This window comes from Opisthocomus hoazin, chromosome W (genome assembly GCF_030867145.1).
Source record: "Opisthocomus hoazin isolate bOpiHoa1 chromosome W, bOpiHoa1.hap1, whole genome shotgun sequence".
Lineage (NCBI taxonomy): Eukaryota > Metazoa > Chordata > Aves > Opisthocomiformes > Opisthocomidae > Opisthocomus > Opisthocomus hoazin.
The window spans coordinates 19,743,852-19,771,561 of NC_134453.1; the positions used below are offsets into that span (position 1 = coordinate 19,743,852).

Here is a 27,710-nt window from a genome sequence, read left to right on the forward strand (position 1 = left end):
TGGGACAAAAGGAAGAATAACCTTGATTTCCAGAGGCATAGGAGACAAAGGGCGAAGGATAGGAAAAATCCTGGCTACCTGTGCCAGAGCAGTCCCACACGGGGCTGGGGTGGGTGTCCCCACCGCCGTCCCCATGCCATACCCCCTTAGAGCAGCATCTCTCCTACCTGCCTCATCCCCACCACTGAAAAAGCCACTCGGCACAGCCTGGGATCAAGTGTACGTTTTTATTTTTTAATGGAACATAAACTCCTTTAGAAAAAACATTCATCTGGATGATAACACCCATAGAAAAAAACACCAATCTCGTGTTCTTTTTTATTTTTTTTAATTTGGCATTTGTTATTTGCATTTATATTAAAGCAAAGTGCATCTTTCTCATTTTTTTTTCTCATTTATACACATTGCACAATACATAAATAATGGTGCTTATAAAACGTCTTTGTATTTACAAGTAATAATATATTTATATATAACATAAAATACATTTTTTTTCTTGAATAAATCTCAGGGGTTTTTTAAGGAGTCCTTTTCTCTGTGTGTTTTATTTCCAAAGCACTACAATGCTAAAGTTCCAATGAGAATGCTCTCCTGTTCATTTAACCTTTATATTTAGAAAAATAGCTTATGTTAAGGTCTAAACATGCTCATTGAGCTAAGAACAGTGTAAAAGTATCATACTTGTGTATGAATTCAAGAAGAAATGAAAGCACAACTGCATTTCCAGATAGGATGGTACCGGGATAACCTGAGCAAAGCCAGGTTACAACAGACCAACTATCGTGAACACTTTTTCTTTCATTTTCCCATTTGTTTTTCATTTGTTTTGTTGGTTTGGTTTAGTTTGGGTTGTTTTTTTTTTTAGGCTTAAGCTTCCGTCACTTCACGTCTCCGCTCGAATTGTAAAGCATGGGCCAACGCAGGAGGTTTCTCCACTGTTGTTTTCTCCCCTTGCATCAATCCACGACCATAAAAAAAAAAAAGAAAAAGCAGTGGAAGGATGAACACAGTGACAAGACGTGAACCCAGCAACAAGAAAAAAAAAAAAAGAAAAAAAAGAAAATACAAATGAAAAGGGTGGGTCAAGACCTGGTTGGGAAGGTTTTGCACCATCCTTTGGCGGCAACGTGGGGTTAGCACTGCTGGGGAAGAGGGTCCTCAGTGTCACCGTCACCGGGGACAGCTGGCGGCAAGGGGAAGGTGGTGCGTAAAAAATACAGGTATCTGGTTGTTTTTATCCAAGAGAAGGAGCTGTAACACATGGCAAGTGGCTTCCGGATCCGCTGATCACACAGGATAATCCTTTCAGAGGCATGAAAATAATTACCGTATGCGATCCATCCCCCCCGCACCCTTCTCTCGCCCTTCTGAGTTATTGGTCATTCACACTTTTAAAAAATAGATCTATTTATCAAAATACCCAAGGCAAAGAAAATCTTTCCATAAGCTATTTCTCAAAACAGAGGGGAAGGGGGGGGGGAAACAAACAAACAAACCAAAACAAAACAAAAAACAAAAAGTTTGCATGAAAAGCAAGCACTCAGAAGGAAAGAATAGCAGCAAAGTAGTATAAATGTCATGAGTCCACTCTGTCTCGAGTCATCGGTTATTAAAAATAACCTCCAACCAGCACGGGCAACTGCTGATAAACTGTCTCGTGTAGCACTGGCCCCAGCCTTTCACAAAGCTGATCTGAACAGTAAATCCGGTCCATGGTTGCTGCATGAACTCATGGTCGTTGGGTCTCTGCAAGCTGTACGCCTTCTCGTAGTCAAAAGCCTTGATGGAAAAACCCGGGAACACTTTGTGAACCAGCAACGTCCTGGAGTCGGGGTTGTCCAGTGTGGCCGACTTGATGAAGATGGGGTAACTGCTGCGGTTGTACACCCACACTCCGTCCACTTCCTTGGTGAGCTGGATGCCGTAGCCGATCTTGCTGCGGACCTTCTGCACCAGTTGGCTTTTGTTGTCCGAGTTGAGCTGTCCGAGGCAGAAACCATTCCCCTGAGGTAGATCATAGAAGATATCCAGGGAGGGCTCTTGGACAGAGTACAGCCGACCCACGCGCGTTTTCTCTTCCCAGTATGCCACCACGCACCAGTGTGACCGATCCCCCGGCTCCTGAAGAACTTGGGAATCTACACAACAGGAGAAAAAAAAGAAGAAATTGAGCACCGTGGGGGTAACAGGACCCAAGAGACGCAATGCTGGCACATCCTTGCCTGCCCATGTCTTCACGATGCTCTCCACGCACACACACCACCACCCATAGTACATCCACCGTTTCCAAAAGCCATGTGTTAAGGCCACTACTAAGACCACTAAAGTCGACCCAGGTTTGGGGGACTCCCGCGCTGCTTCAGTGCCAAGCTCTGGTTGGAGTTATGGGTCCTAAATCACCAGGTCCACCTTCAGAAGTGGCTTGAGACCCACAAGCAGCCATCTCTCACCCAAACCATCACTAAGACCACCTTCAGTGCCAACAGGATGGATGAGATGCTCCAGCCAGCTGCATCCAGCCAGACCAAACACCCCAAAATCTCTTATTTGCACCCACGAGACGACTGATCCATTACCATAAATAACTATCTCCATATCCATAAATAACTATCTCCATATCCATAAATAAACTATCGACTGTGTACAGACACTGAAAAAAACATGAGGTGCTGCTAAGAAAAGCAACATTGAATGTCACGCCACGGGATCGGAGGGGACAAGGACTCGCCTGCTCTAGTTCCCGGGGTTTTTCCCAGAGCCTGGGTGATGGAGAGGATGGAGATGGTGGATGAAGCCCAGACCCATGTGAAGGGCCATCAGATGGTGGCAGGGTTAGGACCAGAAATCTCACGCTTGTTAACAAAAATGGCCTAAAAAACCTAAAAAAACCCCCAGAAATTCGTTCTTGTAGCTGTTCTTTCTACTCCCTTGCCCGTAGCTATCCTGTGTGGGCAGTGAGGATACGACGTAGGAGGAAAAAGCACGGGGCGGGCTGAGCAATGTGAAGAAGAAAATAAGAAAAATCCCTAGCAGCCTGGCGCTGCTCACCGGGTAATTCCTCCCAGCCTCGGCAGGCATGTTAAGACCTGGGAACTATTCACCTCTATAATTGTATTTAAAAAATAATAATATATTTTTAAAAAATAAAATAAAATCAAGCTGGAAATACGAGTGAGTGCTACCAAAAGAATCCCCTGCACCACGGGAGCAGCTCCAGGGCTGGGGATGATGGATGACCCAGCGTCTCAAAGCCACCTTAGCAGCCCCCCCCCCAAACTCCCCTAGCACGAGCAACAGCAGCAGCATGCTGGCTGCCCTGTTTTCAATATATTTTTGTTATTAATAAGCCCCCATGCAGGCTTTTTTCCTCCTGTTTCAGAGCTTCAAGCCCTGCACTGTGCTTTTAAGAGAAAAAAAAAGCCCAGCCACACACTTTTAATTTCCTCATTTCTATGCCAGCGAGGAAAATATTTCTCCAGTCGCTGGAGGCAGCTACTAAAAATGAGCCCGATTGCATTAAGCCCCAAAATAGGGACCCCTCGCTGCCGGGGGTGGGGGTTCTGGCAGCGGGGGGGGTGCTCCCTGGGAGAGCACCCGTCAAGGCGTGCCCCGCTTTGTCCTTCCACCTCCCTTTTTTTGGTGCCTCCCAAGAATTTGTGGCGGATAACTTTTGATCCCGCCTGAAACCTGGCGCCGTGTGAGGGATCGAGGGGGAGGCGGGGTGGGCGGCTTGGGTTCCTACGCCCCAAACCCAAATGGGGTGCCCCCCCACCCAAGGGTGCACCCAGAGGGGCAACAACCACCCCCCGGATGGCGATTCCCCCACCCGCCCAGGAGACAGAGGAATTTGGGGGGAGGGGGTGGAGGGTGTTCCTGGATCCAGGGGGGGATGATGCTCTTGGATCCAGGAATTTGGGGGGGGGGGGATATGCTCCTGAATCCAGGGTGACGATGCTCCTAGATCCAGGAATTTGGGGGGAGGGGGAAGGGATGCTCCTGCATCCAGGGGGATGATGCTCTTGGATCCAAGAATTTGGGGGGGGGTGTGCTCCTGGATCCAGGGGGATGATGCTCCTGGATCCAAGAATTTCGGGGGGGGGATGCTCCTGAATCCGTCCCCATCTCAACCGCCCATCGCCCCCCTCCCCGACGCCTGCCCAGCAATGCTCAGAGCTTCTCGGGGTTTGTTTTACAGCAGCTGAGGGAATTCTGGAGCAACAGCCATTGAGCCCCACGGCAATTCCTATAGGTTTTTATTTATTTGAACATCAAAGCATCCCCTTCAGGAGGAGACGGGGGGGGGGGGGGGGAAAGACTTTTTCACCTGATATTTGTGCTTGCGTTAGTGAAGACCACTTAACAAGCAGCTCATTGCCGCTTACAAAGAGTTATTTAATTGCCAGCGCATTAAAAAAAAAAAACAAAACAACACCTTAAAAAAAAAAGAACCAACCACAAAAACTTCCTTGGCTATGAATGAACAGACCTTTATGGAGGGCTGGAAGTTCATGAATGAATCGCAATAGGTTTTTCAATGACATGGGGTGACCAGACCTCAAGGACAAGTCTTAGGTAATCCGGGGATGTTTTGGGTTTGTTGTTTTGTTTTTTAAGGAGTCAATGCCAGCACACAGTAGAAATACGCCAGAGCCTCTTCCGTTTGCGGGATTCGGCTGTTGACTGGACGTCTAGTCAAAAAGCCATGAGAATACATGGCTTGAGCTCAGATAAACAGTCTCAGGCCTCCCTGCCAGCCGCCACCAAAGCCGCTTTTCACGGTCGGCGGGACCCCGGCGGAGCCTTCCCCGCTCCCACCCGCCTCGCCGATTCTGGCATCCGCCGGGAAAAGGGCCGGGAAGAGACGGTGGCATCGCTTGGGCAATGGAGGAAGGAGAGGAGGTTGCAGGAAAGGAGGAAAAAAAGAGGCAGAGATGCTTCCTACGGGGATGGAGGCTTCCCTCCCACCTCCCAAAAGGCTTTTTTGGTGGCAATGCTCATGGGTCTGGGGCAAATGAAGCAAATAGATGGATTTTGCCCCAAAAATGCCCCGCCAGGTTCAGCCGGACCCGCCATCCAACACCCATCGCCGCCTGCTGCAAACTCAGGCAAAAACCCAGATCCTGGGAAATTCACAGTCACATCACCCCCTCAACATGTCCTCACGGGCGACAGCCCAGGAACGGCCGAGCGACGCGTTGGGATTCTTTTTTTGAGTTAAAAGCATCATTTTTTTATGAGCTCCTCGGAGCAAACACATCCCTTTCTAAATGCCTGGAAAACTCCCAGCAAACTGGGAGCATTCCCATATTCCAGCAAACAATGATAATGTTGAACACTATAAATATCCGCGCTGTTATTCCGTTATTAAGCATCCCTCCATTTGCTGCTGTCATTGGTTTATTATTATTATTATTTTCCATTGCAGCCTGCCTAGGGGCTCTGCCAGGCTCCCCCTCGTGCATAGTGCGAGCTCATTGTGAAAAATAAATAATATAAATAACGGAAAATAAAGCGAGTGCCCTCAGGAATTTCAAGAATTGATCGTATTGATCAGTTATAGCTGGGTCTATGGAGCATGGCCATCCGAAGCAGAGCACGTTTCTGCATGAAGAGGGGGAAATTAAGGCAATAGTTTGATACCCCAAAGTCTTCGGGGTAACATCTTTTGGAACTTTGGTGTGGATGGTGATGAAGATGGCGATGCCTGAGCACAACCACACGATTCAACATCGCCTTCCCATTGAGAAACTGAACTTTTTTCCCTATTTTTTACACCCTCCTGAAGGGCTGCCCTGACTTTTACCGGCACGTCCCTTGGAGAAGAAGGAGTGTCCTCCAGAAAAGCATCATCCCAGCTGCTTCCCAACACACCGACCAGCATGAGAGGCTGCGAGGTTTCCCACCACCTGCTTTGAACCTCACAAACATCGAGTCCTGCCCAAAATTGCTCAATAATAGAAGACCGCAGCCAGGATTTCTCTAGCTTCGGGTGTGCACATGCTGCTCGTGGGCTTGGGGCAATCTCCTGCTCCGGGGAGGGATGCTGCAGAAAATGCCACATCCATACAGAAATCCTGGAGGATGGGACACCGGAGCAATAACCCCTCAAAATTAAAAGCTGCTGAAACCAAGAAGGTCCAGATGAAGATGGATCTGGGAGATTCACACCATGGAAACACCCAAATTTATCAGTAACGGCCCCACACTTGGTTCTCCCAAGCTGTGGCAGGAGGACTCACATCTCGCATTGCTTGGAAGAGGCAGAACATTTCTGGTGTGGCTTTTCTCCTTGACACATGACCGCTTTTAAGATGATGAAACCATGTCATCTGTATATTTTCTTTCCAAGCTCTGGCAGTTTTATTAGGAGTTTGGGAAGAAAAAGTTCTTTTTTCGTTCAGGAAGAACCGAAACATCTCCGCAAAACTGAATTTAATAAAAAACAAAAAAACAAACAACAAAAACCCAACGCAGCTTCTGACTGGCTTTTGGATCTCAGCCTTGTCCCGGCGCCAAGTTCATGAACGTAGAGGGGAGGTGGGCTGGGGATCTTTTGTTTTGACATAGCTAAAGGTTTTCCTGTAATCAACCGACCTCTAAAGAAAACAACAAGTTTAGCACACACTGAGCTATCTCACCCGCTGGGACTACTCCCATCTGATCAAGTCAAGAGCTATCTAAACTCTCACCGATATCTGCAATAATAACAACTCGTGGCTGAACATGGGAATACAACTGCATTCCTGATTAGGTTTTTAAATGCCTGTAGTTGGACCTTTTCTCGGTGATATCAGGATTAGAGGCAAATTACATTATCCAACTGTAGAAGTGTTTCCAACTATGTATTTATACTATTATATATATAGTTATAGAATTTTTTTTAAGAGCACTTTTGACCCAAAGCATCTTCTCGTGGTCTTCCTAAACTTCTCACCCTCACACCCTCTCCACTCCCTCGTTCCTCTGTGATCCCTGGGGCTGGATGTCCCACCAAACACTGACCCTGACGCAAGACTCGCCATGGCATCATCTACCCTGAACCCCTAACAAAAGTCTTCTCATTTTCACAGAATGGTTTGAGTTGGAAGGGACCTTTGAAGGCCATCTAGTCCAACCCCCCTGCAACGAGCAGGGACGTCTTCAACCAGATCAGGTTGCTCAGGTGTTGTGGTACCTTCACCTGGGCCACCTGCAGAGGTGACACTGCACACATGACCAATAACCCAACACAAATGGGTAAAGGCAACAGATGAATTAATGTAGATGTCCACCAAGAAATCATAGCAGCAAAAGTAGATTGGTCTTATGAACCTTCCCCAGAAGGACCAGGACCCAGATGTGAGCTCCTGGGGCAGCAAGGAGACCTGGAGGCATGGTGAGATCCTTGCCTGGCTTCCCCCAAAACAGCTTTCTGCTGGAAAACAAGCGATGTAGGCACTGCCGATGAGCAGATGAACCTATGGCCCTTCCTCCTTTATCAGTCAGCACACGTGGAGGGCATCTGTGCTTAAAAAAAATTGGCTGGCCTGGTGTCAGCACAACGTGTCGTCTGGTCCCGGCCAAGGCTGAGACCAAGCTCAGCGCGTCTCGCACCCGGTAATCTCTCTCGGTTGACCTTAAGCAGCATTTGCGAGCCCGGGGCAGAGCCGTGCCCCCCATCTTCTCCTGCTTGTCGAGATGAAAGAGATGGGAGACACGAACCCTGGAGCTTTTTAAGGGGTCTTGCATGCTCTTCTTGAAGGTTCTCAGGGCAGCTCAAGGTACCCCAGTTGCCGTTTTGCCCCTCGTGTTACCGGCAAGTGCTGGTTTTGCAGGATCTCAGGACAAACACACCCCTGAACGCTTCCTCGAGAAGCAAACAGGCATTACGTCAAGGTGAGGAGAACATCAAGCATGACGTGCAACCATACAGCTCATCAAAGCAATGAAAAATGGGCACCAAAAAGGGAAATTTTACTTCCTTTCTAGTCTCTTGGATAATTTACAGGCTACTCGGGCAGGGGAACAAACACAAATAACCCCTAGAAAAATCCTTCAAAGCCGTACTTCCACGTATGCTTTGCAAAAAGCAAAGGGAAAAAAAAAATCAAAAATAAAGGATATATCCTGCTGCAGAAAAGGGTCTTTGTGCCTTTAATGGAGCTTGTGGGCAGCCTGGAGACACCACCCAATATTTGCCCCGAACCTTTTATATCTCCCTGCACATAAGGGCTAGACAGCTTCAGCTTCCTCACCGCCCCCCCTCTCCTGCTTTTGATGGCTGGGATGATTTCTGAAAGGCTAATTTAGAGGATGGTCACGTGCTGAGCTCCCGTTGTCTGCAGAGAAAACAAACTCTTACCTACTGCAGGGATGCCACCGCCCAAGGTGGCCCGTGGGGTCCCTCCACCGCACCAACACAAGAGCCCCCAAAGAGCTGGGACAGTCGGTCACGTCAACACGGACTCAGGGAGCCCTTAAGCTGTGGATTATTGACACGATAGACCATAACATCGCTTCAGGAGCCATTACAGCCCATCGTGTCAGTAGGTACTTACCGAGTCCTTAATCCGCGGATTGACAGGCCAGACCATAAATTTGTGTCTATGTCTAATTAGGCAGCTCATTACTCCACAGTCAGGCAGGCTAAAGAGCCTTAAGATGATTTCTTTAATTTATCAACAAGTTGTCCACCCAATCGCTTAAACGGCTCCTTGCTCCTAGCAAAGTAAGTCAACCTTGCATGAAAATCAATGTCCACCTGCGTTTCCCCGCAAGACTTCAGTTTGCTGAAATTTTCTAAGGGCCGGTATCCAGAAGCTGAAATGTTGCCGACGGATTGGAAACTTTGCAAATCTGACGGGGACACAGAGGATACAATTTAGCAGAAGCCATCAGAGGAAGGAGCCTAGGATTTCCCGGTATTTGTAACTAGGGCTTTGATTCAGACTCATGTTTGTGGCTACCTATGAGCTTGGAAGTGCTCTGCTCGGTCCCCTGGTGACCCAACCAAGAACTTCCATCACCTTCCCCATGCCTGGGAAACCCTCTTGTGAAACCAGGACAAGAACAAGGTCAGGTTAGACGGTGGCTAGAGACGACTGATCCCTGAGGACATCCCCTAAGGTTCCCACCCCAGCTTGGTGGCAACCTGAGTCAACCCAACCAGGAACCCAACCCTGACCTTTGAGGGTTAATCCAGGGATGGGACACAAAAGCAAGAAAACAACTTGAGAAAGGGTCCCTGCAAGCATGTTGCTGCAGACCAAGAAAGCCTCAAGAGCAGGCACCGGCGTGGCAAACAAACGCCAATGCTGGTCCAGGAGGGATGTCCAAGCCTGAAAAATATCGGGTGATCAATATCTACGTGTGAAGGAAGCCCAGCTCTCCCATGTCCCCTGCCTCGAAGGACGGCGAAGAAAGACCCAAGAGAAACTGCTGAGTTCATGGAGTCCACCAAACCAGAAATTCGATTCATAAACGTCCTATTAGTCACTGCTACTGTCTAATTACGGTGATTAATCAATTACCATGGCTAAAAACGACTCGAGAAGAACTTTTTTTTTGGTGCCCATTTTCTTTAAAAGCCAAGCAAGGCTGCAGCTACAAGAGGGATAAAAAAAAAAAAAATACGCAGGCACACACCAAAACTGCCTGTCTGCCTGTCTCCGGCGGTTAGAGAGGAGCCAGCTGACTCCAGTTTCCTCCGTACCAGGCTTTGGGCCTCATCAGCCATGCAAATTATAGAGTACCGTGCTGTCTGAAGGCCGAATTTCGACTCAGCTCAGAGAAAAGCCTTAGAGGAAGGGCGGGGATGAAGAAGCCAGCCAAATCCATTCATAATATTTACAGTAAATGGGCCTCTCTGCTGTTGTTTAGTATACAGCCGGTCTAATTATTTTTGAAGTTTTAATTTAAAGAACCTCCTTTATCTGCCTCTCCTTCTGCACCCCTCAAAGGTGTGGGAAAACTTTTCCCTTGTTTCCAAAAAGCGGTAGGATGGGAATCCCTTCCCTAAGCTCCAAGCCGGCACAGTCAGGCGGGACGAACGGATGCTTCAAGGGGGGAGACCCTTCCAGAGGGGTGCTGCTGACATCCATGGGGTTAAGACCCCCGAGCCACTCGGATAGATGTGAGGTCTGCGTGGAAAACCCCCCGAAATCCTATTTTTGCTGTGCGTTTCCCTGTTACTGTTCTCCTGTGCTGATGGGGATGCCTTGGGAAGGATCTGCTGGCTCAGAAGGTGTTGCAAAGATGCTCCGCAGCCCCACGCACCCTCCGACCTCCTCTCCTGCCTTGATGGCAACCCGGAACAATCACATTTTAATGACAATCAGCCAAGAGGTTCTTCTGGAAAATGCAGGAAGCCCAAGCCAGCGTTCCTGAGACACTGCCACGTGACCCTCGAGCGACTCGGGGCTGGGAGCAGCCCCAGCTCCTGGAGATGAGCAAACACCTCCGTGCTCCGAGTCACACCTCTTCCCCACCCACACCCAACCCAGACCTCAACCAGAAACCTTCCCAGAAAGAGAAACCAGCGCGCAAAGGGCCTCCTGACTTCACGACGATGCAAATCAGACCTGAGGATGAGCTTGGCCAAAATCTCTTTCCCGGCTCGGGTTGTGCCAGAGGCTCCCACGACAGCGTCCTACCTGTCACCTTCCTGGCACAGGGATAAATCACTGACGCCGAAGCCACCAAAGGGCGGCCAAGCCAGCCCCGAGGGTCACAACCAGCCACCCAGCTCCATTTTAGACGATGCAGACCTTCAAACGCTTTTGCAATTAAAAATAAAGCTCCGCTGTTGCGAGGGGGTGGGGGTGGGGGGGTCGCCTGGTACCCAGCGATGCCCTGGGGAGGGATCTGGCCCCCAGGAAAGCCACAGCTCTCCCCTGACAACATGTAGCTATGTGGGTTACACGTTAAAAACCTTGTAAAGACCTTCATAAAAACCAAAGCAGAGCAGTCTAGGATTTCCAAGTGGATACCTAATACTCAGATGTGTGTTAGGATTTCCCCCCCCCCCTCGAACTGCATTCCACGCACACACACGGCATCCCTGCCGCTCTCAATACCAAAAAAGAAAAAGTCTCCTCGCAGCGCACCGACCTAGAATTCTCCCCGAAGACTGAAAATAGATGTAAATACGTGTTTCCTCCACCCTCCCAAAAAAAGACCACCTCCCCCAGCTCCCTTTCCCAGAGCAGCATCCCTCGCCGGGATGCAAACCCATGGAAAAAAGCTGGGTCGGAACAAAAAGTTCTTTTCACGCCCATCGTGCCCCGCTCCCGTAACAATTCTGAAAACTGTTTAGCTGGGCTGGCATTTGGAGCATTTACTGCATTCCTGCCAATAAATTCCAGTCCCGGATCCGATGGAAAAGGCTCCCCCCCCCCTTCCCCTTTCCCCTCCCTCCCTCGCCTTCATTCCTCCTGGCTTTCTTTACAACCTAATACCCTGTCGACGTGGGGCCAGGGCCTACTTAGGGGGGGAAAAAACACCCAGCGCCAGACTGGAGACAGCATGCAGACTGAAAAAGTTAATCATTACTTCTGTCTGCCTTCGTAATCTAATCATGCCTATTCCTAAGAGCAGACGGTGAAGCATGCTCGCGTACAGGCAGGGTCACCACCCAGGGACGGACGGACCGACGGATAGACGGACGGACAGCATCGGCCCCTACCCTGGCAGGAGGCAAGCGAGGAGCAGACGGACAGACGGACGGCGTTGTGGATGGAGTTCGCAAGTCTGGCCACGCACGCACCCCTCCCCTCGCCTCTCACTTTGCTCTGGATTAATAATGTTTAGCAATTAGAGAGAATATTACATTCATTAAGTAATTAACCCTCCCGGCACTCCAGCGGGGTTGGCACCCCCCTTTCGCAGATGGAGGCTGGCAGAGGTTTGCCCTGGGCTATAAAACGGGGCAGGTTGACATTGCACGGATTAAAAAATTACCCAGAAAAGCTCCCTGTGCTCATCCCACCGCGCTTTCGGTGGCAGCGGCAGAGCCGTGTCCCAGGTGGGGACGACACCACAGTCGGAGTGGCATCACCGAAACCCAGCAGCATGCTCCCAGGGGGGCAAAAGCCCTCGGGATTTGGGCATCACCAAGACCAAACAGCATCCTCCCAGGAGGGGAAAGCCCAGGGGATCTGGGGATCATCTAGACCCAGCAGCATCCTCCCACGGGGACAAAGCCCTTGGGATTTGGGTATCACCACAACCCAACAGCATTCTCCCATGGGGGCAAAGCCCTTGGGATTTGGGCATCACCAAGACCCAGCACCATCTTCCCATGGGGACAAAGCCTTCGGGATTTGGGCATCACCACGACCCAACAGCATCCTCTCATGGGGGAAAAGCCCGGGGGTATATGGGGCTCGGCAAACCCAGCACCACGCCAGCTGCTCCAGAACACAACCCTGGTGCCCATCTCAGGTGTGTCCCGGTTTCGTGCTCTCGACACCCAGGATACATTTTCCATGCTCGGCTCTGACAGCGAACAGGAAAACTACGGGCCTCTGCGTATGAAGATTTATTGGTTTGTTCCTTATAATGAGCTAAAAAGTCTCAGCCCGGCTTCCAAAGAAAATGAATTCATCAGTTCAAACGCAGTGATGTAACTTCAGGCTCCCAACTCCTTTTCCAAATAAAACTCCTGTTATTTGATTCCTGCTCGAAGGATGATTTTATGGAGTTATTTACTCCGTCCGCTCTGCCCGGGAAGGTGCTGCCGGAGCCTAGCCACGGGGTCAGCGGCAGCCGTCCTGCGGGGGCAAGTAGCACCCCATCTCATGGTCTAATTTCTCAGCTATTTTGCTATTTTCTCTGCTTTTTTACTCAAACCCTCCCCTTGCACACCAATGTGCAAACAAACACACGACCCCTCCAGTATTATTTTGCATGACCCGCCGTGGAGGGAGCTCCCCCTCGCCGGCAATGCCCGGCAATTTTTCGCATCTATAAATTCAACTCACTGGCTTCCATCACCAAAAATCACCGGATCTGGAGCCAACTTTCACCGGTTGTCAAAGCAAAGGACATTTCAACTTTCACCACCTTTGCAACACCTGAGTTTCTCCAATGCAAAGCCAGCTGTTATTGATGCAGTTTTGGTGGCTCTACAAACAAGATCTATTCAACCTACATATATATATTATATTCCATATATTCTACAGAATATATAGATATATATTCTATAGAATATATAAAGAATTCTATAGATATACAACACATTCAATATATAATGAATATATTGAATATATTCAACCTATATATAACATAAATACAGAATATATTCATTATATATTGAATATATCTTATATAATTATACATCTAATATATTCAATACATTGAATACATTCAAAATAAATATATATATGTATTCAACCTATACATATATATATAGGTTGACTAGATTTTGTTGGAATATATAACTTGTCCACAGCCTCGATTATTACGGTACATAGTTGCAACAAGGTTTAACACCCCGAGCGGTTCCGAGTTACTTGTTTAATGGAGAAATCTGCCTTTCCACCTGCTCAGGTATTAAGGAAAAAGCCAACAAAGCCCATGGGAGCCAGGACTTCACCCCAAAGGATGGCTTGTCAAAATCCAGCACCCCACCGGGCATCTTACTTCATCCCCAAGGGAGGATGAGGAATGACCTCAGAGCCGGGTACCCGTCATCACACGTGGAGGAGAATCACCACGACCTCCTGCACCTACTCCATCGGGCATCTTCTTTCATCCCCGAGGGAGGATGAGGGAAGATCTCAGAGCCAGGTACCCGTCATCGCACATGGAGGAGCATCACCAGGACCTCCTGCAACCACCCCACCAGGCATCTTCATCCCCGAGGGAGGATGAGGAAGGACCACAGAGCCAGGTACCCATCATCGCATGTGGAGGGGCATCACCAAGACCTCCTGCAACCACTCCACCGGGCATCTTCTTTCATCCCCGAGGGAGGATGAGGGAAGATCTCAGAGCTGGGGACCCACCATCATACATGGAGGAGCATCACCAGGACCTCCTACAACCACCCCACGGTGCTTCAGCGTTGCCGGCACAACCCAACTGGCAAGCCGAAGCTGGGAGGTTTTTTCTGCAGCGAGGTTAAAAGGGTAGAGAAGGGCTGAGCCAGCTCTTACAGAGTGGTTTTTTTTTTCTTTTCCCCTTGCAAGTTAAAACCAAGATAATGACACTGGGTGGGGACCAAATTGAAGGGCTGAGCAGCGAAACCAAAATTAGTCTCCCGGCCAAGAGCTTCCTAGGCCTCACAGTTTGGGGAAGGAAGCCGAGAAAAGGCATGAAAAAAAAAAAAAAGATTCCTCGGGAATCTGGAGCGTCGTGCTCAAGCTAAGGTGACCCTGCTAGTCAAATATTTTTCAACATAATAAAAATAAAAATTAAATTGCTGGAGCAGCCTCCCTTGGAAAAGCGGGGCCCATGGAACGGGATTTTTTTTCTCCTTTTCTTCCTCCTCCTTCTCCAGTACTTTCTTTCCTTTCACTAATAACTATGTTTTCTTGAATTTTTTTTTTCTTGGCTCTTTCCTCATAAAAGACTGATGTAATTTTCTGTCTTGTCCTAATGTTTCCTGTGAATTAACAGGGTGAAAGTTATCATCATGTATTTAAATGGCGACCCAAAAGAGGGGAGGGGGGAAAAAAAACCAAGGGGAAAAACAAAAAAAAAGAAAATAAAAGAGAAAAGGGAGAGAAGGGCTGTCTGTTAGCGAACACCACGTCACACCCCCAGCAGCACAAAACCCCCCGGAAAAAAGCTTTTTGGACTGGATGACTGGAGCCCGTCGGCAAAGACCCCCCCAAGGGTGGCTCCTGCGGCAGGCTGGAGCTTGGGGGACACGAGCCCCCACCCCTCCCTGGATGGGGACGGAAAATCCCTGCAATGCTGGCCCAGAAGAGCTCTTTTCTTGCATTAGGAAAGTAGAATAACATAAACCAGAGAAAGTAAAGGGAGAGGAAGGGAGAGGAGAAGGAGAAGGAGAGGCGAAAAGGAAAAGGGAACAGGAAAAAGGAAAAAGGGAAAAAGAAAAAGAAAAAAGGAAAAGGAAAGAAAAAATAAAATTAAAAAATTAAAAATTAACAAATTAAAAAAAGAAACCAAAATCAACTGCAGTGAAGGAGGCAGCCAGCAACACCCAAGATGCTGCTTTTCTTAAAAGGAGAACTTCAAAAAAAAAAAAAACCCCAAACCAAGGGGCTAATGCAAAGCCAGCGGGTGGAAATCCTGCGCAACACCAAGCTCCCTCCCTTCCCTGACCTCAGCTCTGCGCAGGATCAGGCCACTCACTCCTCCGTGCCCTCCCGTTCCTCAAAAGCGGCCGTGATGCAGCCGGTACCCCGGCGGCACCAGAGCCAAGCCGGCGCCTCGGCACGCCAAAGCAGGGTTAAAAAGCGATTTAGGCAAAAAAGCAAGGGTGGTTAGAACAGTGACCGTGCCTCAGCGTTTAATAATATCTCAGGGCTGAAAATAAACTGGAAAGGAAGCTCCTTTGTGACAGTAGGCAGGCGGCCAGGCTGCAGCGTGGGTCATTCAAGCCGGCTGGGGACAGCGGTGGGGTTGGCACCCACCCACGCCAGGTCCCAGCCAGTACCCATCACCCACCCCATCACCCTCCTGAACACCCGGTCGGGGCTGGCAGGGGGTCCACATGCCCCGTTTTTCCCTGTGCACCCTAAAATGGGGTGTACCCCGTCTTAACCCAACGCCAAGGTTTACGGTCTTGGCCGTCGCGGTTAGAAATAGGCATCCCCCCCTCCACGCCGGCGGCGGGGAAATGCATGTGGTTAATGTTACTGGTTCCTCCAGCGTAAGCGATACCCGCTGGCAGACAGCGGGGATGGAAACGATGCAGCCCACATCCCTGCCAACCCCGGGCTGCTCCTCTACGAGTGTTTTTGTCCTGTCAGGTTTTAAATGTCCCCGACGATCAAGTTGCTGGCGCTCATCGGGACACCTTTCATGAGTGGAGCGTGGTTTGAATTGACACCTAACTTCCAAAATTCACCTTTTTGTCTTCGTTCCTCCCTGAATAACGATGGGTTGTGGGATGAAAACCCCAGCGGTCCCCGTCATGGTGCCCACCACGCTGGTGGTGGGGTCTTCTCCTGCACAGGCCAGGTTGGACGCGGCTTTGAGCACCCTGGGCTGGTGGACGGGGTCCCTGCCCATGGTTGGAACCAGATGGTCTATAAGGTCCCTTCCACCCCAAACCAGTCTCTGATTCTTTGATTTTGTTGTCAGCTGCTCTCCAGGCACCGTTCAGTTGGGAAACTCCAGCGGCGCCCGGGAAAATGGATTTAATGGAGCTGGACAGGGATGCATTGAAACACCCGGCATTTAATGGGGGGAGCACCTCTGCCGGAATTTTTTTTTAAAATCCATCCTAGAAGAGTATCTAGGAAAGGACTGAAAGGCTCTAGAGCACTTCAAAGTAATTATTAAATTGGTCCTATTAGCTTTTGGGAGATTTTAATTAGCTAAGGAGCCGGGAGGAGGATACCCCCAGCATCCCCGCAGCAGCACAGGGGCTATCCCGGGGGGGGGGTCCCTGCTTGGCAAGATCCCCCCTAAAAAAAAAACCAAAACAACAATAAAAACCCAAAACCAAACCAAAACAGAAAAAAAAACCCAAAACCCCATGGGGCCAAAGGAGCTGGAGCGGGCGGCCAAGCCAAGAGCCCCGGGGTCGGTGCCAAGCGCCGGCTCCCTCCTCCCCGCCGGCCACGGTCAGATGATGTGCGAGGCGAGGCGGGAGGCTCCTAGTCTGGCAGGCAGCCTGCTCCGCTCCAGAGGCTCCAGTGCTGTCATCTCGGCGTTAACCCCTGATAACCTTGTCCTTTCCAGGAGGGGACGGTGGGTTTTAGGTAAGTGACGGGTGGGGGGTGGTGGTGGTGGGGGTCGTGTCTCCAGCGAGGTTGGGAAGGAAAGGGTGCAACGCCCTGCGATGCTCAAAGCTAATAAAAAAAATATATATATTAAAAGGACATATGCTCAAAAATAAGCCAAGAATAAGTGACTTCAAAAAAACATTCCCAAGCAATTGTTTATCCCTGGGACAAATATACAATCCTCATTACACAGGAAGATGTCTCAATTTCAGATTAGAATAGGATGCCAATTTGTAAATAAAAGGCATTTCGCAGGAGGTTATAAACTCCGGACGAGAGGGAAGTGGAAAGGAGGGGGGGGGCAATGGGAAACCACAGGCAGGACTCTGCCGGAGAAACCGCGCGGGATCCTGTTTACATGGGGCGGGGAGCAATGGGAAGCCGCTTCGGGGGGCGAAGAGCTCCGGATTTGGACAAGGTGTTTCTTCCCCAGCGAGCAGATACCAGTGGGGATCAGAGGCATAGTGAAACATTCCCAGCCTGCCTGCGATTTTGGAATGAAATGTCACTCGGCCAAGAACCAGACAAGGTCCCAACCCCAGGAGAGCCGGGACAGGAAGCGATGTTGATGTTTCTCCAACCTCTGGAGGTCTTTGCCCATCTTTTTGGTATGGAGGAGTTGGGAGGGAGAAACCGAGGCTGCGCTAGCTCCAGAAGAGCCTGGCAGGTCTCCCAGCCTCCAGCCTTGTGGAGCCTGGATCCAGCGCCCACCAAGCATCGGCACTCAACATCTGCTGGCGCCAGGATACCCTGGGGCAGCTCCAGAATCAGGGCAAGTCAACAGGATTGGGCTCAAATCTGGGTAAACCCTCAGGTTGGGTATTTTATGAATACCCCTATAAATAAAAAGCAGTGGAGGTGGCAAGGACACAAGCCAGCGCATCTTGCTTTCCTTCCATGATGGGCTTCTTGGAGAGCTTTGCTATGCCAGCAGACCCAGCACCATTCACCTGTCCTGCCACCTTCTCACCTATCATGGGCACCACAACCTTCCATCAGCCAAGAGCCACCAGCCCTACATCACGCATGGGTCAAGAGGGAGACGTCTGGGACTGGGTGGACAGCATCCCATGGACACCCAGCACCAACACCACCAAGCACCATCAGCTCACACTCCTACCCTCGGAGCAGAGCTCCTCCATGGGTCATATGGGAATTCGACTCCCAGTAATTAGAGGCCACCGGACCATGGGCCAGCTACTTTCAGGCTCTCCAAGCATGGCTTTGCTTGTTTGAAAGAAGACTCATAACCAAACACATCTGCTAGGAACAAGACAGCTGAAAATACAGGAAAAACCACACTGTCTCCTATTTATGGAAATTATTTTTATCTCCAATGGGTTATTTTTGCTCTCTTTAACCACATCGAGGATACAAAGGTTCTGGACTGCTAATACCTGAGCACAACCATCTCGGTGGGAAGACACCATGAGCGAGGAGTCCTGACCTACCCACAGAGTGACCACTGATAAAAATAAAAATACAAGGAAATAAATTAAAGGCAAGACCATGGAAGTGCGAGCCAGCGCCTTGGGAGAGCGAGGGGGGCATCAGCTGGAGAACGAGTGTCTGGGGAAGAGACACTGGAGGTGGGATGAGAAGAGGACACCAGCACAGCATGAAGGACTACACAATATTGCATTCCTGGGCCAGGAAGGAGAACAGCAAGCGGAGGGAGAGGAAAGAGCGGCTCAGATAATTATCCCAAGGGGAAAACACTCCCCGTACATCCCTCCAACCACACCACTCCCCCTCCCACGTCCTCCAGCGCCTCTGGTATCCATCAATGAAACTGCCTTCAGCCTCCAGAAGGAGACCGTGACTCTGGCGGTGGCCAGACCTGAGCCTCCTCATCATCAAAGCATCCTCACGGAGAGCTGCAAGGGCGTTTGCTTCGATCTCCCTTTTCATGCTCCTCTTGCTGTCGTCCTCTTGGCCCACCCTGCGGTTTCCCTGCCAGAGTAGCTGTGAACCTCAGGCTGGCCCCGTTCCCAAATTCTCGGTGCCGAGAGCCATCTGCCCTACTAAACCCTGTCCTTCCAGCTTCCAGACGTTAGGTCTACTGACTCGGAACACCACTGCTACACCAGCAACCACCGTCCATCACTTGGTGGCCAAAGCCTACAGTGCTAGGTGGCCAAAGCAACTTGCCCATGATGCTACGGCAACCCACCGCCGCAGTCTTCCGCAGCCTCCTGCTCCCAAATCGACCAAAACTGAGGGTTTTTTGCTTTTCTTAAAGCCATCCTTTCATCAAGGAACTGCAAATCCAGCGCATACAGCCTGGAGGGGAAGAGGGATGCTGGATTCTCCACCTGGCATCACCAATCCCCATCTACCCAAGCTTAGGTGAAGACCCAGCCGAAGCGCTCCCCACATATCCTGCCAAGAAGTCACTCAAGCCCTCTTCAAATACACCCTTCTGCTAACTAAAATATGCAAGGGGGGGGGTTTAGAAGAAAGACGGAGAAAGCGAGCTTTGGAGGATCGCTGCAACACGCGTTTATTTTCCTTTCTCAACTGGGTCCCTCCAGTTGGGAATTTTCAGCGCTGCACTTCTGCGCGTGGAAGGGAGATGCCAGTAAATCAGAGAAATTCAAAACAAATGCTCTTTCATCTGGAGGCATTCGGCTTTGTTTCAGGGCTTGGGTAGCAAACCGTATCCCTTCGTTGAGTCAACTCTCCTATCAGCTCCTCATTAAACTAAATGGCTACAATTACATTTGGGGAGGGGAAAAAAAAAGAGCGGTTAATGATCGTAAAAGGTTCGGTTTCCAGGCATTGGGTGGGGGGGGAAACCTTCAATAAGGAAGACTGGAAAAATAAAAAATCCAATCTAATGAAATAATAAAAACATAATTAAAAAAAAAAGGCATTTTGGGGGGAGAACGTGCTTTCTTTTGGGGAGGAGGCTCTACTGAGGAGCCGGGGCTCCCCTTCCCGCAGCCCTTCAGGAGGCAGCGGGAATGAGCCCGTGTGATTTCCTGCAGCCCGAGCCCCCGCCTCCCGCCTTCCCTTCGGGAGCAGAGCAGCCAGACGAGATGTTATCGAACCGGCTGAACCTTACAGCAAGCCCCCTTTTAAAAGCGAGTATTTCCTCTGCTTATTTCATGCGGTATCCTGTGGAACCCAACTCTCTCCTCCCCTCTGCAACGGGTGTATTTCAGGAGGAAAATGGAAAAAAAAAAGATCTAACAACATCCTTATTGTGTTGTTTTGCTTTTTTTCTTTTTTTTTGGTTTTTTTCTTCCCTAAAGCTATAGGCTCCAATAGCGAAAAAATAAAGAAAAAACCCAAAAGTCTTCTCCATCAACACCCCCCCCCCCCCCCCCCCGAGATAAGTTTCTCTGTTCCCTCTCCCCTCCGTTTGATTAATTCTCATTAGGGCCTTTGAACAAACAATACGCTCCCCTCTCAAATAACAGACAGGGTATATATTACACCCAAAGAAAAACAAACAAGGCTCACTTCAAGACATCCACACCAAACGCAATTCCTGGAGAGAGGCAGGGGCAGATGCGTGCGTGCACGTGGCCGCCGCCGACCTATTTCTGAAATTCCAGTTACAGGGTGATGAATAAATCATAAATCACAGCGACATCCCCACAAAGCGAAGCACCTTCAAGCATCATTGAGCACACGCAGGTACATAGCTTCAGACACTTTAATTCTGGTAGAGACAGAGCCCGGCCACAGAGTTGGCCGTTCCAGAGTAGGAGATGAGGTGCTGGAGGCATCACACCTTGGAAAAGGTGCTGGAAGTTGGACTAGATGACCTTTAAAGGTCACTTCCAAGCCAAACCATTCTACGATTCCACGAAACGCCCAAGAGAGGTGGGGAAACCACCCTCCGAACCCCCATCCTATAATGGCACCGGGAGGCTGAAGGAGATGGCAAACGGGAAAAGGAGGGAAATCATAGAGTATCTCAAGTTGGAAGGGATCTGTAAGGATCATCGAATCCAACTCCCTCTGCAACATCTTCTGCAAAAAATGGGGTCAACCTTCCTCCCCAGGCACCACGAGCCTCGCACATGAGATGCAGCATGGTGGTTTACCCTACCAGGAGCAAAGCCCAAGCGCGGCTCTCACCCCAGAGACAAGAGGTGCCACCACCACCACCAAGCCAAGGAGAGCTTGACGCCAAATCCTTCTACAAGGCACGACCGCACCTGCTCCGATAATCCATGCATCCGAACGAACGGGTGGCCAACATCACTCTGCCTTCCCCAACACGCCTCTTCCTGCCTCGCTCCAAAAATTAATGGAGCATAAGGCTGGAATTCAAAGGAAACACGGGCTTTTGAGGACGGAGAACCTCGCCTGGGATTTCAACACATCCTCTGCATGAGAGGTACATGGCTGCTATCGAAACGAAACCTAATCCCCCCTTCGAGCATGCCTTTCTCAATGACTTGCATCCCCACCCCCTCCCAAACAACTCCCCACCATCATTTTGCCTCCCATCGGGACCCTTGGTCAATGCAACCCATGGCCAAAATCAAAGGCAACGAGAGATGGCTTACCTGAAAGCCCCCCAGGGGCTAGACAATTAGTTCCCCCTGTTTCAGTGGAGGAAGGCACAGAGTCTGGACAATCTGCTGGAGCGGAGGAAAAGGGGAAGAAAAAAAAAAAAACCAAACAAAAAAATCAGTATATAGGTGGCTCTTCGCAGGCTCCCAGCGTCGCCGCGAGCAGAACACACATTCCACAGGGTTTGGCAGGAAGCGATTACTAATTGTCCGCGCAGAGACGGTAGTTCATCAAGAAGCATCCACCCTAACTCGTCGTCTCAATCAAGGCTGCGTGCTGTGCTTCATCACCAGCCAACGCTGATTATAGACCGGCAAAAAATTACAGACCAGCTGCCAACTCGCTGGCCAAGTCACCGGGTAATGAGATCAAGGTTACTGTCATTCTGATGGAAGCGAGCTCCCAAAAATGCTTCGATCGTGGCTTTACGCACCTGATTTAGTCAACACCTGTAACTCGCCAAAACGGGAACCAAAAGGGAAACGTCTCATCGCCGCCCTTTTGTGGCAAAAGGCCGACGTTTATGTTCCTCCCCCCCGCTCAATTTTTGTCACTGCCAGCTGCTGGCATATCTTACAGCCCAGTGTCACCTCCTGGGACCGGCAGGCAACTGGATCTACTCCTCCATGCACTGCCAAAGGGCAAGGTTAAGATCGGCCGCCCTGCTGGAGGTTGCTCCTGGTGCGTGGAGGGGTTCGAGCTCAGGGTTTGGACCTCTCCATCCCCAGCCTGCTCCAGGTGACAACAGCCAGGAGCCAACACCGATCCCCTGGTCCTACGGGCAAACTCCAGGTTCTCGGTCGCTACCACAGGGGGAGAAAAGCTCAAGGACACTCCACGCCTGAGAAGATCCATGAGGTTCACGCGACCTTCTGGTCCTCAGCAGGTTCTCGGGGACTTTGGGTTTGATCAAACTTGGGCTCCCTAACAACATCGTTTTGCTAATGGCTGTATCTCAAAGCAAGGGCCACCACCAGGAGAGACGAGATCCGTTTTCTCCCTACTGATAAAAGTCATTCTCCCGGATTTTGTGCCCGAAATCCCAGTGAAGAAGAAATTCCTGTCTGCACAACCTCATTTGATAGGAGCAAAGAAGCAGCCCTAACAGGAATATACAGTTTAACAGGATATACTTAATCAAACCAAAAACAATGGGGGAGGCAGGAAATGGACTTACTTGTGAAATACTGTATACGATACGCTCTTGCAATGCCTCGTCAGGCTTTCTACACTTTAAAGAAATATGCTTTTTCTCTTTTATTTAACCCTTTCTAGGCCAGACGGAAGATTCCCCCTGCCCTTTCCCTGAGACGGCTTCAACTGCTTGGGCTACAGACGCCTTCTGAACGCAGGCCAGACCCCCTGCCCTGCGTTGGGCTCCCTCCGCCCCCAGTTCCAGCTCCCTGAGGAGTCCCCGTGGGATAAACTGGCCATAATTTGGCCTTTCCGTGTTGTCGTGCTCTAGGGATCATACGTGACCAGGTCCTCTGCTGGCACATTGGACAGGATGACAGGGGAGAATCCTATCCCTGCTTAAAATGCATCACCCTAGCAATGGGGTGATGTGCTTTCATGACATCTTCACAGCCGTCAGCTCCCTTCCCATGTCCCATCACCCAACAGCCAGTTCCCTTCATCAACTAATGACCCTCTGAAATCTCTAGAGGCCACAGAACTGATGCACCTCGACTCCGGACCAAGCGTGATGGTCAGGCATGGGATAAGCCCAAAAGCAGGACCCTCCTGGGCTCTCTGTTCTCCACGTGGCTGGTTTCATCCTTGCACTCTTCCCACCACCCATGGACCTGCCAAGGGCTCTTGCTAGTAGGGAGCACCTGGGCTCTTATTTTCAGCACCAGAGAGGTCACAGGATCAGAGGCAGGATCAAGCCTACTGCGTGTGAATCTCCTCCCAAAACTGCCTTCCCGCAACATAAAACCATCGTGGAGACATACAACTACTCCTGGTGGCCACCAGCCCAACCTTGCAAGGTGCCGAGCAGTTCTTCGAAGCTGCCAAACCTCCAAGCTGATCCCACAGGAGAGCATTCGGCTCTGCAGCCATATCTCAGTGGGTTCCCTGCACTCTCATGCTCCAGCACCACCATGACCAGCCACCCGGGAGCACGATGGACACAGCCACTTGCAGCCCCTTGTCCCACTTAATGATGGGTCAAAATATCTGCTTGAATTATTTGGGGCCATCACCATCCACCCTGCTTCCAACACAGCCGCAAGCGGCAGCTCCAGCAGGAACATGGGGGATGCTGAGCTCCCACACAGCTCCAGGATTGTAGGGTGAGCCCGGCCCTGTGCAAGCCACCATCACCCATCCCTGCAACCGTCCCATGTAAGGAAGAGGGGAAGTCCTCTCCTTGATGAACGAGCAAGCCAGCCTGGACCTACAGCCTTCCCGTAGGCAGCCCAGCTGTCAAGGGCAGATCTTTCCACTCTACGGCAAGTACGCCAACACCAGCTCCATCCTACCAACACACCGACTGAGGTGCCATTTCACTGCCCGCAGCAGAGCCCCCAGCTCCCTGTCCATCCCTGCTTTCCTCCAGCCAGCCTACCTCAGTGTCCATCATCTCCAAAAAAAAAAATAAAAAAAAAATCTAATCCCCACCATAATGGTTTTAAACTAAAGGAGGGGAGATTCAGACTAGATGTCAGGAAGAAATTATTTACGCTGAGGGTGAGGAGGCCCTGGCCCAGGTTGCCCAGAGAGGTGGTCAATGCCCCATCCCTGGGAACATTCCAGGCCAGGTTGGACGGGGCTCTGAGCAACCTGCTCTGGTTGGAGATGTCCCTGCTCATTGCAGGGTGGTTGGACTAGATGGCCTTCAAAGGTCCCTTCCTACCCAAAGCATCCTACAAATCTATGACCACGAGCACTGCCAGAGTCCAGGCTGGTCCAGGTATTCCCGTCTGCCTGTCCATATGAAGCACTTGCTTCAATACTAATAACAATAAGAATAATATTGTTATTATCACCATCACATTTGATGGAAAAGCAGAACTTTCCTGCTGGACGCACGTTCCCCGCTCCGTTGGCAGATGCGGTTGCCCAAGTTTAAATGGAGGAACCGTTCCCACCCAAGGTCCCAGGGCAGAAGATGACTGGTGAGCATCAGCCAGGTAAAACGCTTCACACCTTCCCATCGTCATCTACTGTCCTTCTCCCATCTAACCAGCCCATGGCGAGCAACCCTCAACAGACGGCTGGGAAAACGCCGCAGGAGACGGCACCAATGCCGGGACGGGAAACCTTCGGTCCCTCCATGGAGGAAACGCTGAGAAACCCTGAGCTTGCAAAACCCACCTGCAACAACAGACTTCCAGGTTCCACTCACGCCCGTCGTGGCCCCGCTAGTCAAGAGCTCAGCTGCCAAACGGATTTTTTTCCTTTGATAAAGGAGGACTTTTCGGTGAGTAACCCAGTAGTTTCGGCGTTTCCGATGGGCAGCGTTAATCACTTCCTATTGGCCGATAGGAATAACTTTTCCTTTCGAAATGGCACATTCATGTTCTGCAGCTTTTCTGTTTACACACATCTCGATACCTTATGTCAACACTTGCTAATGAATAAATATATCACTCTGCTCAGCTGAAAAGGAGGTCCTGGCAGAGGCAGATTGGAAGTTTAAACCCTGCTAATATAGATTGATCCCAACATATTTACAGGAGACTGAAGGCAAGCGTTAACCCTTCTCTCCCACACCTCCCAACCCTGTCGCATCCCATGCTGGGATCATCGTTGGGTGGGAAGAAAGGCAATCAAGGCAGAAACAGAAATATCTGGGGGAGCACGCTGCAGGGATGCAGTCGAAAAGATGCCAACCTCAACCAAACCCGCAAAACCTCGCAGACCCTCAGAGTCTGGCGTAGCCCTTCTGCATCCCGGCATGTGCTCGGGATGCTGAGCCTTACACCCGTTATCCCTCATCCATTCATGAGTTTTTTATCTCCTGTTTTTTCATGCTGAGGCAAAATATTTCATGCTCTGCAAGCCAGTTGTTTGTTCAACAGCTCTGCTTATTTCCACAAGGCATCCAAAGAGTTATTAGCGTTTCTTGGAGGGGGAAAACACCCGTCCAGGCTGCAAGGGAGCAGTAGGCAGGATGGGACCCCACGTGTCCCACGCAACCTCAAGTTCAGGTTCCTTTAAGCCCTGAGAAACTGAAGCGTAGCAATTTAAAAAAAAAAAAAAAATGCTTTTTTTGCCCCCCCCCAAGAAAATGTGGTCTTCAGAAACACATTTATCTTTGCCTCCCCGCACCGCCATGCCCCTCCTGCCTGCTGCGACCAAGGGATGCGACCGCTCAGACCTGACCCGAGCCCCCTGATCCTCGGGGAGCCGGGAGCCACTCCTCCCCGAGCTCCCCCCGGGTTTACGAGTCTCCCCACCTCTCCTCCTCCATCCAGCCCGATTTATCTCGCACCCAGCGAGCTCGCTGCCAACCAAGAGTTTACGCAGATGACCGCAAGAGAGCTGGTGCCAGCCTCAGATGGGCTTCTCCCCTGGCACCCTGACACTCAATTACCAGCAACAGGCATGCAGAGTGATGCTAAAAAAAAAAAAATAGGGGGGAAAACCCCCCCCCCACACACTTTCCAACCCCCTTTCCTCATTTTTTCAACCTGACAAGGTGGGATCAGGCTGCCTTGAAAGGGAGAAGGGTTTCCACCACCTCCATCTGTCGAGGCTTGCTGGCTCCCCGGCCATGGGGGAGATGCTGGGCAGAGCCGCGCCGCATCCCGCCCTAAACCTCTCCAAATTCACCCCGGGCGCAACGGCAGCACCGCTGCCATTTGCAGCCGGAGCCTTTGGTTTTCCGAGCGAACGGAGCGGCCAAGGCCCGCAATCCCTCATGGGGTTTGCTGCCAGGGCCTCGACACCTTGCTCTGCGTGGAAGGTGTCTTCGATATTCTAACGTTCGTTCTTCCGTCGGAAGGCGGAGAGGCACGCAAGCAGCCCAAAAACCGAAACGCATCGCGGCGTGCCAAAGGCAGGAGACGTTTCCCCCCCCTTGAGAAAGGGGCTGGTTTTTTTAAATTTAAAAAAAAAAAAAAATTAAAAAAAAAATTCTGGAGCCTGCATTGCAAAAAGTCCACTTACCAGTTGGTTTGAGAAAATCCATCGGGTATCTGGAATAGGGCGGAGGGGGAGACTCTGGAATTAGAAAAGCAGAGAGAAAATAAAGGCAGAGCCATGAGAAAGAGGAAAGGAAAAAGAAAAAAAAAGATAGGAACTTATGATAACAGTGGCATTTTTTTAGTCAAACTGTTTGTCTTAGCTCTGGGGGTTGGAGGCAGGGCAGCGAGGCGGTGATTGCCTTGATATTTAGCTGTCAGATAAACAAAAGGGGCCGTCTGGCGCCAGTCTCCCTGCTATCTGCCGCCCGGGCCGCCGGAGCGGGGCCTCCCCGGCCGGGAGCCGGAGCCGCGGCCCCCCCCATCCCGAGCGGGGGGGGGGGCGAACACACCGCGCGACCCCAAACAGAACAGCCGACCCCCCCCCCTTCCCCTAAATAACACAACACAAAAACCGCAACACAAAGATCGGCGTTGGGATTTTTGATTCCCCGGTGGGAAATGGAAGTTGAGCTGGGGTACCCGAGCCGACCCCCCCCCCCCCCGCCGCGTTGTGGTTCCCCCCCCCCGCCGCCCCGGCGCCTACCTAGCTCGCAGAGCCGGCTGAGGTGGTGCGGGTTGCAGCAGGCGAGCTCGGGCTGAGCCCCGCCGTAGGACTCGCAGCAAGGCAGGCGCTTCACCTCGGAGCAGTGGCGGAGGTCGGGCCAGCGGAACACCTTGCACAGCAGCACCGGCAGCGGGTACCAGTGCTGGCCCAGCCGGGAGTCGGCCTTGGCGGGCAGGAGGAGGCAGGGGGTCCGCACCCCGCCGCGGGACTCCACGGCGCGGAGCAGCCCCTCCAGCTGCCGCTCCTTCAGCCGCTTCAGCACGGCGTGGGTCAGCGCCTTCAGCTCCCCCTCGGCGGGCCCGGCCGCCCGCCCGCCTCGGCCCGCCTTGCCCGGGCAGCACCCGCGTCCCCCGCCGCAGACATGCGACCGGGCCTCGGCCGCCGCCGCCTCGCCGGGTTCGCCTCCCGCCGCCGCCTCCTCGCCGCCGGGCGCACGGCTCCGCCAGAGCCGCCGGACGAGCACCGAGCGTTTGGTCCTGAACATGCGGGACGAGAGGAGGGGCCCCCGGCTACGGAACGGCCATGTCGTCCGCCGCGCATGAAGGGGCCGGGAGCCGAGACGCGGCGGCGGGCAGC

The 27,710-nt window shown here is 51.1% G+C and overlaps 1 protein-coding gene across 3 annotated transcripts; it reads right to left on the bottom strand.

The window, feature by feature from the left end:
- Nucleotides 1–254: 254 nt before the first annotated feature.
- On the bottom strand, nt 255–27,710 carry LOC104335616 (mothers against decapentaplegic homolog 7). 3 transcript variants are annotated; one of them, XM_075446701.1, is made up of 4 exons: nt 27,114–27,710; nt 26,553–26,606; nt 21,428–21,499; nt 255–2,138 (listed from the first exon to the last, which is right to left on the bottom strand). In XM_075446701.1, the coding sequence occupies exons 1-4, from the start codon at nt 27,616–27,618 to the stop codon at nt 1,600–1,602; spliced, it is 1,170 nt and encodes a 389-aa protein (XP_075302816.1). In that variant the 5' UTR covers nt 27,619–27,710; the 3' UTR covers nt 255–1,599. The 3 variants fall into 3 exon arrangements, with proteins under 3 accessions (XP_075302816.1, XP_075302815.1, XP_075302818.1); XM_075446700.1 differs by having other exon boundaries at nt 21,428–21,502; XM_075446703.1 differs by lacking the exon at nt 21,428–21,499.